Genomic DNA, 14,640 nt, shown 5'->3' on the forward strand with positions numbered 1-14,640 from the left:
CAGTTGGAAAGTGTACATTCTGGTGTTAGCTTTCTATTGTGTAAATAAAGCACTTGGGTCCAAAAAATAAATAACAAATAAAAAGTCAAACGACTTTCCAAGTTTTCAAGAAATACTGTCACCCCAGATGCAAGAGGCAGGATTAAATGTAAGTCCACCACCAGCATCAGAAACTCTACATGTAAAACTGAGCACGTGCCATTAAACCCACAAATGCACCCAAACACTCAAGTCTCTGGGCAGGTGAACAAAGATTTTCAGGGAAGCATCTACTGTCTCTACTGTGAATTATCAGAAGACAATTATATGACTGTATTTGATAGCTGGAAAGATAATGTGGGAAAACAATACCTTCGAATACATGGAAATTAGAGTCATTTTGACCAGTCCTGTGCTGGGATAGTGATCATCAAAATTTTAGTATTAAAAATTCTTTGTACTTTACATTCTTTACCTGTTGATTTTTGTCATAAGCATTATTCCTTGGCAACATGTTTATCATAAGTAATACTCATTTTATTTTCTCTATTTTGAACAAAATCATAACAATGAAGTTCAAGTTACAAATTCAATAACTTTAATGTCTTTTTTTTCAACTTAGAGACATTCTAGGAAATGGAAAATTCAATCGTTTACTCATAAGAAAATTTGAATGTGTTTCTACACCTATAAGTAGTTTGGACTCTCACAAACAGGATATAAGAGGTGTGGCCTCAGGAATTCCTTGGGAGTCCAGTGGTTAAGACTCCCTGCTCTCACTGGCAAAGCCATAGGTCTAATGCCTGATCAGAGAACTAAGATTTGGCAAGTCACTTGGTGCAGACAGGAAAATAAATTATTTAAGATGGCACTAGTGGTAATGCAGGAGACATAAGAGACGTGGGTTCGATCTCTGGGTCAGGAAGATCCCCTGGAGAAGGGCGTGACAACCCGTCAACCCATTCCAGTATTCTTGCCTGGAGAATCCCATGGACAGAGGAGCCTGGCAAGCTACAGTCCATAGGGTCACAAAGAGTCAGACACTACTGGGGCGACTTAGCACACAATTTTAAAAACATGCCATCTCAAAAGATTTATGTTTTCAAGTAATTTTCATGAACATATTAAATTCAATCAAAGTAAAATGGGTGGACTTCCCTGGTGGCACAGTGAAAAGGATAAGAACCTGCCAATGCAGGGAACATGTTCGATCCCCAGGAGGATGCCACATGCTGCAAAGTCACTAAGCCTGTGTACTACAACTACTGAGCCTGTGCTCTGGAGCCCACAAAAAATGTGCAGCTTATTGTCAATTACATGTCAGTAAAAAAAAAAAAAAAAGAGGTGAGTCTAAAACAGAAGTCCTATGACATTACCAACACATACTGTTACCTACACATTTCATCAGCTCATCTGTAGGTCTCCTTTATTTTAGTCTGTTTTTCCAACCACCTTCCTGAATTTCCTTTATCCTTTCCTCAGTTTTATAGCTTTTTTAATCACATATTTATGCACCCTTCAATAATATTATTTGATTTTTGAAGATTATGTGTTTCGAGACTTGCTCTTTTTACCCAAAATGATGCTTCTAAAATCAACCGAGTACTTGAAAGTGAGAGTTGCTCAGTCATGTCCAACTCTTTGCGACCCCATGCCAGGCTCCTCTTTCCATGGGGCTTCTCCAGGCAAGAATACTGGAGTGGGTAGCTGTTCCCTTCTCCAGGGGATCTTCCTGACCCAGGGATTGAACTGGGGTCTCCTGCATTGCGTCTCAGCTTTACCATCTGAGCTACCAGGGAAGCCCCAACCAAGGACCCGAATAACTTTAATTCATTAGCTTCCTTCTGACTATATTATTTCCCCTTCTGATGTTTCAGACCATGAATGCTACCACATTCTTACTCATGTCTCCTGATACACATATGGAAGAAGGTCTCCATGTATATATGAAGGATAAGAGGATGTATAATTTTACAAGACAGTGAAAACTTGTTTGTCTAAGGATTTTCTTGATGCTCCAATAATTAATACATGCACTCCTAGTGCAGGGGGCCTGGGTTGGATCCCTGGTCAGGGAACCAGATCACCCATGCCACAACTAAAGACCCACTGCAAGCGTGGGTGCTAAGTCACTTCAGTCACGTCCAACTCTGTGCGACCCTATGGACTGTAGCCCGCCAGGTTCCTCTGTCCATAGGATTCTCCGGGCAAGAAGACTGAAGTGGGTGGCCATTTCCTCCTCCAGGGGATCTTCCCAACCCAGGGATCAAACCTGCGTCTTCTACATTTCCTGCATTGTTCGGGGGGTGGAGAGGGGAGTGTTTACCACTAGTGCCACCTGGGAAGCCCAAAGACCTGCTACAACCAAGTAAAAAAAAAATTTTTTTTAATTAATGTGAAGCACAGGAGACAATTGTTTAAAAAAAAAATTGTTTGCCAAACAAGTTGAATCAATTTACACTTCCACCAAAAACACACGAGAGTTCTTGTCAATCTACAACTCTCTAACATGCAGCATTGTTTGATTTCTTCATTTCTGCCTATCAAGTGGGTATAACAGGGCAGCTCATTCTTGTCTTCATCTTGATCTTTACTAAGGTTGAAATTCTTTTCAAAATATTAGCCATTCAGGTATTCTTCTGACTCCTGGGCCTCACACACACATCTTTTATTTTATTTACTGGATTGTTTTCCTCATTGATTTCTGGGAATCTTCTTTCAGATACTACAAATTTGTCAGTATATTTTCTGCAGATTCATGACTTTTCTTTCCACTTCATTCTTGGGATCTTTGATGAATATCAGTTTTCAATTTTTATATAAAATTGATGAATCTTTTCCAGCAGCATTTATTATATAACTCATTACTTACCACACTGGTCTGTAATTCTCCATTATCATACATTGAAATCAGATTATACACTTGGGTCTGTTTGTAGACATAATTATGAATTATAAATTTTTGTAAATATTGTATCATAAATAATTTTCTGTATATGTATATCTCCTTATTTAAGGTTTTGTTTCTCTGCATCTTGATTAAATTGAATATGTTTCATATGCCTGATGGAAATGTATTCTTTTGGGGTTTTTTGTTGTTGTTTATACACTTTGCCCACTTTACCACTGGGGCTCATTCTTGTGGTCCACTGATATCCAAGACAGGAAAGACAGCTACCTTAGTTCTAGGCACTGTCATCTCTGTAACCTCTGCAACAAGCAAATTACTGGTCCCTTAATCTCCTTCATCCAATCCGTCTCCACCACATCATTTACAAACCATCAGGGATGCCCAATAGCCTTAAATATTTAGCTCAGTTGGTAAAGAATCCACCTGCAATGCAGGAGACCTCGATTCGATTCCAGGGTTGGGAGGATCCCCTGGAGAAGGGATAGGCTATCCACTCCAGTATTCTTGGGCTTCCCTTATGGTTCAGCTGGTAAAGAATCTGCCTGCAATTCGGGAGACCTGGGTTCGATCCCTGGGTTGGGAAGATCCCCTGGAGAAGGGAAAGGCTACCCACTCCAGTATTTTGGCCTGGAGAATTCCATGGACTGAATAGTCCATGGGGTCGCAAAGAGTCACACACCACTTTCACTTTCTTTCTTTTCACAAAATCCTTAGCCTGAATTGGAACATCTTCAGATTCCTGGCTGGTCTCCAGTTTTGAAGAGTTCTCATCAATTCTCTAATTTAAATTTTTCTTGATCACAGCCCAGGTTCAAACTTCCTGGAAGAGTCTATTAACCCTCACATTCTAATCCCAAATCCTTAACTGTCGTCTCCATGCACTGACTACTATGATCTCATTTCTGGTCACTGCCTTGTCAATAAAAGTACTTGAAAAGAAATCAGAAGAGAGTAAGAGAACAAGTCTTGTATTTCTCTGGAGAAAAAACTTTGTAGGCAGAACGAATAGCAAGTGCAGAGGCTTCAGTTGGGCCCTACACTGGCTTGTTAACTGAAAAGCAAGGCAATCTGAGGGATTGAGCAAAGTGAGTGATGGAAAGTGCTTTTTTCTTTCTCAATAACTTTCAGGTCTTTCTTTCTTGCACGCTAGCTTTTTCTAGTTTTGTCGATCAGTTGCAATGAGTGGGTTTTTCATTGCAGGGGCTTATCTTGTGGAGCACAGGCTCTAGAACACTTGGGCTTCAGCAGTTTTAGCACACAGGGGCAGCTCCCCCGAGGCAAGGGAAATCCTCCAGACCAGGGAGTGAACCCATGTCTTTATTGGCAGGCAGATTCTTAACCACTAGACCACCAGGGAAATACAGGAAAGGGTTAACAGAAGTCAGAAATCTAGCAAGGGACCAAGCCGAAATTTTTTTTTTTTTTTTGGACAGATTGAGTTTGGCTCAGGAAAAAAGACAGCAATTGCAGAAGCTGGGGTCCTCAACTCAATCAACTGGATCAATGGAACTGCCTTCACTTAAACAGGGAGGCCTGAGGGGGTCAGGGGTCAATGCAGGGCTTCAAGGTTGAGGTTGGGAGTTTTAAGTTTGACTTATGACCAATGAGACACCCAAGTAGAGATACAGAGCTGGAACTTTGGATATACAAGCCTGGAGATTCAAATCCTAACCTAATCACCGCCTGGGTGGTAACAATGTCATTATGATTAGATTTCCAGGCTTGGACAGTATATATAGGAACTCAGAGCTCTAGAGATATAGACTTGAGAGTTGCAGTAGGTCCACAGTCTGGAAGACAAGGAGAGAAAAAGGAAGAAGTCAAGAAACTTGAAAGGAGCATCACTGACATAAACAGAATCTCAAGAGAGGACTGGGTCCTGAGCCCTGAGAGAAAAGCCTTTCAGGATGCACAGAGCTCCAAATACTCCAAGTAAGAGAGGGCTGGGAATTGATCACTGGATTTTTGCAATGCTAAGATCATTGATTGGTGACTTTGACAAGAGAGATGTCTGTGGAGTTGGATGTAAAAGACTGACTGGAGTCAATTCAAGAGACAATGAGCAGGAAATATATCACCGGCATGCAAACACAAACAGGACTCTTTAAAAGCAGTTTTCTTGTACAAGAAAATAAACACATGGTAGCAATAGAGACTTTTGGGCTCTAGAGCATGGGTACAGTAGTTGATGTGCACGGGCTTAGCTGCCCCCACGGCATGTGTAATCTTCTCAGAGCAGGAATCAAACCCATGTCCCTTCCATTGACAGGCAGATTCTTAACCACTGGATCACCAGGGAAGTCCCATAAGAGCTTTTAAAAAATAATAATAATTTTATTTATTTTTGGCTGTGCTGGGTCTTGGTTGCTGTGCCGGCTTTTTCTGTAGTTGTGGCAAGCAGGGGCTACACTTCACTGCAGTGAGTGGGCTTCTCACTGTGGTGACTTTTCTTGTTTCGGAGCACAGTCTCTAGGACACATAGGCTTCGTTAGATGTGGCACGTGGGCTCAGTAGATGCAGCTCCTGGGCTCTAGAGCAGAGGCTCAATAGCTATGGCACATGGGCTTTGTTGCTCCAACGCATGTGGGATCTTCCTGGATCAGGGATTGAACCTATGTCCCCTGCACTGGCAGGCAGATTCTTTACCACTGGATCACCAGGGAAGTCCCATAAGAGCTTTTAAAAAATAATAATAATTTTATTTATTTTTGGCTGTGCTGGGTCTTGGTTGCTGTGCCGGCTTTTTCTGTAGTTGTGGCAAGCAGGGGCTACACTTCACTGCAGTGAGTGGGCTTCTCACTGTGGTGACTTTTCTTGTTTCGGAGCACAGTCTCTAGGACACATAGGCTTCGTTAGATGTGGCACGTGGGCTCAGTAGATGCAGCTCCTGGGCTCTAGAGCAGAGGCTCAATAGCTATGGCACATGGGCTTTGTTGCTCCAACGCATGTGGGATCTTCCTGGATCAGGGATTGAACCTATGTCCCCTGCACTGGCAGGCAGATTCTTTACCACTGAGCCCCCAGGGAAGCCCTCATAAGAGATTTTGAATGTGTTTCTATAACAAACTCTTCCTTTGGATTTTTCTTAGGTCAGTATGAGTATTTGATCTCTGAAAGACAAGGAAAACATCTAGCATGGAAGACCCAAAGGAAGATAATCATGGACCTATGTCAACAAGGGCTGGAAATGGGTGACAACTTCACAAAATCAGAAAGCTGGAGTAAGTACGAATTCAGTGGAAATCAAATAATAAGCAAATGCACTGCCTCTTATCTTTCACTTCATTCTTAATTGTTGTGGCGTGCCTGCGTGCTAACTCACTTCAGTCATGTCTGACCCCGTGGACTGCAGCCCACCAGGTTCCTCTGTCCATGAGATTGCCCAGGCAAGAATACTGGAGTGGGTTGCCATGCCCTCCCATTCTTTTTTCAGGCCCTCCCTGTAAGTTGCACCCCAAAGTGCAAACATTAAAATTAACTGTAAGGCTTTTGTCTGGAGACATTAAAGACATGTGCTTCTGTACAATGTAGATTTTCAAAATGGAGGCCTTCTACAACATAAAATGAAATTTATAGAAAGATATTAAATAATCACTGTTAAGACTTGGTTAATTAAAAAGGGAGCAAATCTGATGTATACTGGTATGAGTGTGGGAGATGTAAACATATTGTGAGCAAACAAACCTCATAGGCCCTACTTTCTATGTTTGAAATGATGCAAGGAATAAACCACATAAGGTCCAGAGTGTTCATAGTTCCTAGGATTTGTTCTATATGATACTAAAAATATACAAGTATTGTGCTGGGTATTTTTGCACTGAGTCTTTCTAAATTTCTTACATATTGGTAAGATTCTGGCATGGAAACAGATTTAAAGACATGACTCAATACTGCATGATTTCAGGAAAGGTCAACTGGTACAAATTATAAGCACATATTACATGCTGAACAGCAAGAATTCTTTACTAGTATCCAAATAGGTTGATCATAACCTGAACAGAGACTGCAATTCTGCCAGGCCTGTGGCCTGGTAAAACTGCTTTTCAACATTCCTTTGGCAGCTTCATCGGACTTATTCACCAAGTCAACCGGGCTATCTGCTATGTACAACAAATTCCATCCTGTCTCAGGTTCCACTTCCAAACAATGGCATCATGCACCCTGGTTTTATTGAACACAACAGTTGTTTCTATGCCCATTGGAGTCTTTGAAGCACAGCCGCATTTTAGGACGATACTTCTCCAAATACACAAGTTGCTTGCTGTTAAAAGCTCCTCGCCGCTTTTGTCTTATGAACTGTACTGCATCTTCATATTTCATTCCACCTTCAATTAATGCTAGGGCAACAAGCACTGGAGCTCTGCCAAGGCCTGCAACACAATGAACAGCAATACAACAACCAGGGTCTTCACGAAACTTAATTTTCACAAGACTTAACCAATCACCAACAATCTGGTTAGATGGTGGTGCGCCATCATCAAACGGCCAATCAAGAACATGGATGCCTTCTTTCTCCCAAGAGTAGTGTCATAAGTTGGCTTCACATACTCTTACGATTGTGGTAACTCCATACTTCTTAAGTTCCTCTATAAATTTGCTTAACGTTGCATTAGTTGGGTTGTGTGTAATAAGAAATCTCATGTTCCTGTATGTAACTTCCACAGGAGCTGGGCAGTTCATTCGAGCCATGTTAATTTAGTTAAAAAACACTCAATAGGGATATGAAAGAATTTAAAAAACTGAATACAGAAATGATGCAAAGAAATGCAATCAACTTCAATATATTCCACTTGAAATTCTCAGTGCTTTTAAGTATGAAGTTGGGAGTAATGAATGAATGAACCTCTTAACAAGAAGCAGCAATTCTTCAATCCAGTAATACTGAGGCAATGGAAAGGAAGTGCACTGAAGTTAACCCCATCCAGATCAGAACTCTTGTGAAAAAATGCTCTGTGGATTTCAATTCAACACTTCTGTGTCCAGGTTAACCAGTCTTATGGGGGGGCTTCTTGATTGAGCAGCAATGAATTTCTGCAGTTCACTTGTCTGCATAGAGGTCGTGTTGTGCCTGGCAGTAATCTCCACTGCCCTTCAGAAACTCCATAAATGTGTGACCGTGAACACCACAGAACTGCTGGCGGGGCCGCGCGGCCTGGGTCACGGGTCCGCGCCGCGCCTTCAGTCCGGCGCCTTTGTCCGAGCGCCGGCCGCGGCCGCAGAGCGCAGGATGGCCGCACAGGCCGAATCGAGAATCTATAATTTTACAAGACAGTGCAAACTTGTTTTCCAAAGGAGTTCAATCAACTCACACTTTTAACAAAAATACCTGCAAGTTCTTGTCAACCTATCGCTGTCTCACATTTGGTATTATTTGATTTCTTCATTTCTATCAAGTAACTATAAAAAGGCAGGTCATTCTTATCTTCATCTTGATTATTCTTTTCAAAATATTAGCCATTCGGATCTACTTCTGACTCCCAGCCCTCACACACACACAGCTTTTGTTTTCTCTCTTGTATTTTTTTTCCTTATAGATTTATGGGAGCTCTTTGCTCTAGATACCAAAAATTTGTCAGTTTTCTGTAACATATATTTTCTCCCAATTTATGGCTTTTCTCTCCACTTTATTCATGAAATCTTTGGTGAAAATTTGTCAATTTTTATATAAATTTGATCAGTCTTATCTAGCAACACTGATTAAATAGCTCATTACTTCCCCCCACTGACCAGAAATTCTCCATGATCATACACCAATTTTTGATTATCTACTAGGGTCTAATTTTAGCCCCCCTTTCCTTTTCAATAGTGAACTTGTCCATTTGTACAATCATTCTTTTCTGTTTCAATAACTATTGCTGTCCATTATGTTCCTAATTAAACTCTTCTGATGTGTCTTGGTTACTTTTAAATTACTGATTTGGTTTCTTAAATAATGTAAGTGATGCAACCACACAATATATAGTTTAAGCCAGAGTGCTTTAAGGTAAAAGTGGTGATATTAATAATTATGCCAGGACATGAACATATGCCAGGAGGATCCTGGGAAAAGTGAAATATAAGGACAAATTTGTAAAACTTAGCAAAAGTTTCTGAAATAGGAATAGAAAGCCTGTGTAGTCCTTAACCTGCCTGCTAATGCAGGAGAACTAAGAGAGGCGGGTTTGATCCCTGGGTCAGGAAGATACCCTGAAGAAGGGCATGGCAACCCACTCCGGTATTCTTTTTTTTTCTTTTTTATCCCAGTATTCTTGCCTGGAGAACCCTATGGACAGAGGAGCCTGGAGGGCTATGGTCCATAGGGTCGAAAAGAGTCAGACGTGACTGAAGTGACTTAGCATGCATAGTCCTTTAAGGAAGGTCAATCATAGCTTATTTCATTTCAAGTTCCTTTATTTTTGAGCACTTAACATCACATACAGATGTTTCAATTTCAGTAAACAGCTTTTCCTTAGGAAGTATTTGTTTATCACTACTTAACATTCAAAAGAAAAATTTTTTCAGACCATTCTTTTCATGAAAATCTTCACTGGTTTGGACAACTTGACTTTTCCTTTCCTCTGCTTCCCAACAATGTCTGACACTGCTATCTTTTTTTTTTTTTTTTTTTTTTTTATAAATTTATTTATTTTAGTTGGGGGCTAATTACTTTACAATATTGTAATAGTTTTTGCCATACATTGACATGAATCAGCCATGGGTCTACATGTGTTCCCCTTCCCGGACCCCCCACCCACCTCCCTCCCCATCCCATCCCTCTGGATCATCCCATTGCCCCGGCCCTGAGCCCTTGTCACATGCATCGAACATGGAATGGTGCTCTGTTTCACATATGACAATACACATGTCTCAATGCCATTCTCCCAGAACGTCCCACCCTCACCTTCTCCCTCAGAGTCCATAAAATTGTTCCATGCGTCTGTGTCTCTTATTCTGTCTCGCATATAGGGTTATCGTTACCATCTTTCAAATTCCATATATATGCATTAGTATACTGTATTGTTGTTTTTCTTTCTGGCTTACTTCACTCTGTATAATGGGCTCCAGTTTCATCCATCTCAGTAGAACCGATTCAAATGTATTTTTTTTAATGGCTGAGTAATATTCCATTGTGTATATGTACCACAGCTTCCTTATCCATTCGTCTGCTGATGGACATCTAGGTTGCTTCCATGTCCTGGCTATTGTAAACAGTGCTGCGATGAACATTGGGGTACACGCGTCTCTTTCAATTCTGGTTTCCTCGGTGTATATGCCCAGCAGTGGGATTGCTGGGTCATATGGCAGTTCTATTCCCAGTTTTTTAAGGAATCTCCACACTGTTCTCCATAGTGGCTGTACTAGTTTGCATTCCCACCAACAGTGACACTGCTATCTTATGAAAATCAAATATATTCTCACGCTGAAGAATACTATGATCTGAATGTCCAGTTTAGCTGCAACTTGATTTTATTCCACAGATTCTGGTGCACAGAAACAAGCAGTGATGCCCTGTGATCAAAATCATCTTGAAGCTGAAAGGAAGACAAAGAAGAGAAAGAGAGAAGGAGGAGGAGAAAAGGAAGAAGTTGTAGAAGAGAAGTTGGAAGAGGAACAAGACAAGGAGGAGGACGGGAAAGAAAAGAAAAATAAGGAACAATACCAGAAGAAAAAATTTGTCAGCAGACCCCTCATGGACACTCTCTGGGCAATGTTTAAATTAAAAAAAAATCCCACATTTCGGGATATTTCATCACTTGCATTTGAATTTAGCATGACAGAGACTCAGGTATGACCACATATCTGTTTACTGACAAAGTCCCTGGTGTACAACTCTTACCCATATAAACCACTCCTAACTTTTTCTTTTTTTTTTGCAGATAAACCGATGGTTTTGTAAAAAGAGGAAGATATACAAAAAAGAAATACACTGGAGGGCATATAAAACAAAACAGGATAGGTAAGGATGTTTGACATGTAGAACATAAAATGGAAAAAATACATTGACCTTTGGAGACACATTGTGTTCCCATAGTTGTTGAATATCCCATCAACTTTCTGTCCTATTTTTTGGTCCCCTCGACGCACAGAAATATACCTGTGGTCATGCCACCATTTATCATGTAATCATATTACCAGACACAGAATGGCAGCCATAGGTTTTTATTGACTAAATAATTTTGTCTTTTTTTTGTTTCTTAGATGTTGAATACATTTGGTGCTCGTCTTTCCTTTCTGTTGTTTGGAAAAAGCTCATATGATGGGAAGGAAAATAAAGATAAAAACATCAACACTTTTAATGGCACTGGTTGTTTATGGAATTTGTGTATATTATTTATGGATATTTATGTACAAATCTTTAATATTAGCTCACTTGATTGTCATTCTAGACCCAAAATGAGGAAACTGAATTGTTGGGAAAGAATGTGAGGACTTTCTTGATGGTGCAGTGGATAAGAACCCACCTGCCAATGCAGGGGAAAAGGGTCCATTGCTGGTCTAGGAGGATTCCACATGCCAAGGAGCAACTAAGCCGGTGAGCCACAACTACTGACCCAGGGCTCTAGAGCCTGACAGTTGCAACAACTGAGCCTGGGCACCACAAGGACTGAAGCCTGCCCACCTTAGAGCCAGTACACTGCAACTACTGAGCCTTGTGTGCTGCAACCACTGAAATCTGTGTGCCTGGAGCTGTGCCCTGCAACAAGAGAAGCCACTGCAATAAGAAGCCCAGGCACCAAAACTAGAGAGTAGCCCCACTCTCCAAACCCAGGGAAAGCCTACCAGCAGCATCGAAGACCCAGTCCAATTGAAAACAATTAAACTTTTGACTTAAAAATAAAAAATGTGATTTCATCAACAAGTACTAGTTCCTAAATGTCTAAGCCTGAATTTGTAATTTCATCTCTCTGGTAGAAATGCTCTGTGTTTTAAATTTTACCTGATCACAAGTTTGAACAAAATTTCCCAGAACCTTCCATTAACCCTCAAGCTCTAAATCACAAATTCTAATGGTTTTCTCAGGTACAGATTTAAATCTTACTTCTGGACACTTCCTTGTCAATAAATACATTTAGAGAAAAACTGGAGGGAGGTGAGAAAAATTATCTGATAGAAAACAAACTTATAGTTACCAAATGGTAAAGGGGGTGGGAGAGGGATAAAAGGAGCTTGGAATTAGCAGATGCAAACTACTAGAAATGAAATGAATAAATGAGAAGGTCCTACTGTAGAGCACAGGGAACTATATTATATTCATTATTATAGGTTATATTCAGTCACCTATAATAAACGATAGTAGAAAAGAGTATGAAAAAGTATATATATATAAACATATTCAGCTATATAGCTATATGATTCACATATGTATAACTGAATCACTTTGCTGTACAACAGAAACACAACAATGTAAATCAACTATATTTCAATTTAAAAAATACTTTTGGAAAATAAGGCCTGGGAATTCCCTGGCAGTCTAGGGGTTAGAACTCTGCATTTGCACTGCCAGGCCCAGGTTCAATCCCCCATCAGGGAACTGAGTTCCTGCAAGCCATGGGGCATGACCAGATGAAAAAAAAGAAGGAAAAAAAAAAAAGAAAAAAGACTCTTGCTTTTATATGGAAATATAAATTTCTAGGCACAGCAAACAGCAAGTGCGAAGGCTGAAATTGCAATCATGCTAGGTTCATTTACTGAAAAGCAAGCCAAGCAGAAGGGATGGAGGTAAATGAGAGGGGAAGTGTTAAGACATAAGAAATGGAGCAAGGGGCCAAATCCTTTAGAAGTTTGCAAAATCTCTGGCTTTTCCTCTGTAAGATATTGAAAGCCACTGACAAGGTTTCAGTCATGGCATGATATTGTGTAATTAACATTTTAAAAGAACTACTCTGCTCTGTTGGAAATAGACCATGTCATGGGAAGATGAGGTAGAACCAGACACCAGGAAATGTTTCTAGTTTAGAGGTGATGGTGGTCAGACATTGAAGAATTTGCGGTATATTTTGAAGAAAGGAAAGTAGATTTTCTGACAGATTGAGTTTAGACTAGAAGAAAAAGGGAGGAGTCCCAGATGCCAAGGTTTCTGACCCATCAGCTGGATGAATGGATATGGCTTTAGTAAAATGGGGAGGACTTAGGGGTTCAGGGGTCAGGAAGGCATCAGGGTTGAGGTAGGGAGTTTTATGTTTGACTTAAAATACCTGATAGACATCCAACCAGAGATACTGAATGGGAAATTTGGATATATGTCTGGAGATTCAAATCCTAACCTAATCACCGTGTTGGTGGTAACAAAATCGTTATGGTTAGATTTTTGTGCCTGGACAATAAATATAGGAACTCAGAGATATAGAGATGTAGCTTTGAGATACACAGTAGGTCCTCAGTCAGGGAGAGGGAGAGAGGAGTAGTAAGAATGAGAGAAAACTTGGAAGGCACATCATCGACACAGAAGGAATCTCAGAAAAGGATTAGGTCCTGGGAGCTCTGAGAAGAAAGCCTTTCAAGGTAGACAGAGCTTCATTGATTATGATTTATGGAAATTCTGTGTTCTAGATACCAAAAATTTGTCATTTTCTGTTACATGCATTTTCTGCAGATTTATGGTTTTTCTCTCTACTTCCATGAAATCTTTGAATAGCAGTTCTCAATTTTTATATAAATTTTATTAATCTTTTCTAGCAGCATTTATTAAATAACTCATTACTTCCCCCCCGATCTTTAATTCTCCATTATCTCTCTCTCTCTCTCTCACACACACACACACACATATATATTCACTTAATACTTATTAAAATATTTACGGAGCCTCTTTCTATATAATTGACATGATTCTCAGTGCCAGATGAGCAAAGTGGACAAAAATCTTGCTATCATGGCATTTTCATGATTGAGGTGTCTATGGGGAATATGTAAATCATTTGTCCAGTTTCTTAATTTTCAAGTTATCCTGGGCAATTATTATTTATCCCTATATGTTGGTCATAATCAGGTGTCATATTAGCAACTTATGTTAGAAGATAAGTGGTCATCACAGAAAATTAAGCCATAAAAAATGATACACTGCTTTTGGAGTCTTCATTTTCCTGTGAAGAATCCCATATGTAAAATCATTAAGTAAAGTAAAATGCTTTACTCTTTTTAAATTGTTTTGTGTCAGCTTAATTCTTGAGCCCAGTCAGCGACCACATAAGAGTAGAGGTGAAGTTTTGCATTCCCTACAGATGCTTTACAGAGAAAAGAACTAGAAAATCAGGTTAAATGAACTTGGCCATGATCCAAATAGCTCTGGAATTCAAACCCTGGTCTGATTAACCTCAAAGCTAAAACTTGCCTTTCCAAGTTCCCCCACACTGTCTATAATTTGTAGAAGCGAGGCTGGAAGAATGCAATGAATCTGAATTTAGCAAAATCCTAAAAATGCTAGCTATCTACTGTGACCACAGAGTCGTCATTTTTTTAGCTATAACCTTTGACATTTTGGAGAACACCCCGCCATTCTTAAGATTTTTAAAAATCTTAAAGGAAGATAATGCCTTTAAATGCAGTGAGTAATGAAATTACGTGTTCAGGGAGTAGGCATAAAATACAAGTAGAGAAAAAAAAAAATACAAGTGGGCAAAAGGGGTAGGAAAAAGGGAAACAATCTAGAACAGATGAGGACATGGGTGAAATGGGCACCCTTAAAATGAAATAGACCAACTGTGACAGTCAAGAGCAGCCTTGGGAGGCATTATGACTTAATGTAACGTGGTATCCTGGGCGGTATTCTGGAA

The 14,640-nt window shown here is 40.1% G+C and overlaps 1 protein-coding gene across 1 annotated transcript; it reads right to left on the bottom strand.

Annotated features, from left to right (window-relative positions):
• Positions 1–7,021: 7,021 nt before the first annotated feature.
• LOC145545824 (protein tyrosine phosphatase type IVA 1-like) lies at positions 7,022–7,940 on the bottom strand. Its single transcript, XM_081590838.1, has 2 exons — positions 7,475–7,940; positions 7,022–7,381 (listed from the first exon to the last, which is right to left on the bottom strand). The coding sequence occupies exons 1-2, from the start codon at positions 7,577–7,579 to the stop codon at positions 7,058–7,060; spliced, it is 429 nt and encodes a 142-aa protein (XP_081446964.1). The 5' UTR covers positions 7,580–7,940; the 3' UTR covers positions 7,022–7,057.
• Between the last annotated feature and the right edge of the window lie 6,700 nt (positions 7,941–14,640).

This window comes from Giraffa tippelskirchi, chromosome 4, assembly GCF_054371585.1.
Source record: "Giraffa tippelskirchi isolate mGirTip1 chromosome 4, T2T-mGirTip1v1.2.pri, whole genome shotgun sequence".
NCBI classification, from domain to species: domain Eukaryota; kingdom Metazoa; phylum Chordata; class Mammalia; order Artiodactyla; family Giraffidae; genus Giraffa; species Giraffa tippelskirchi.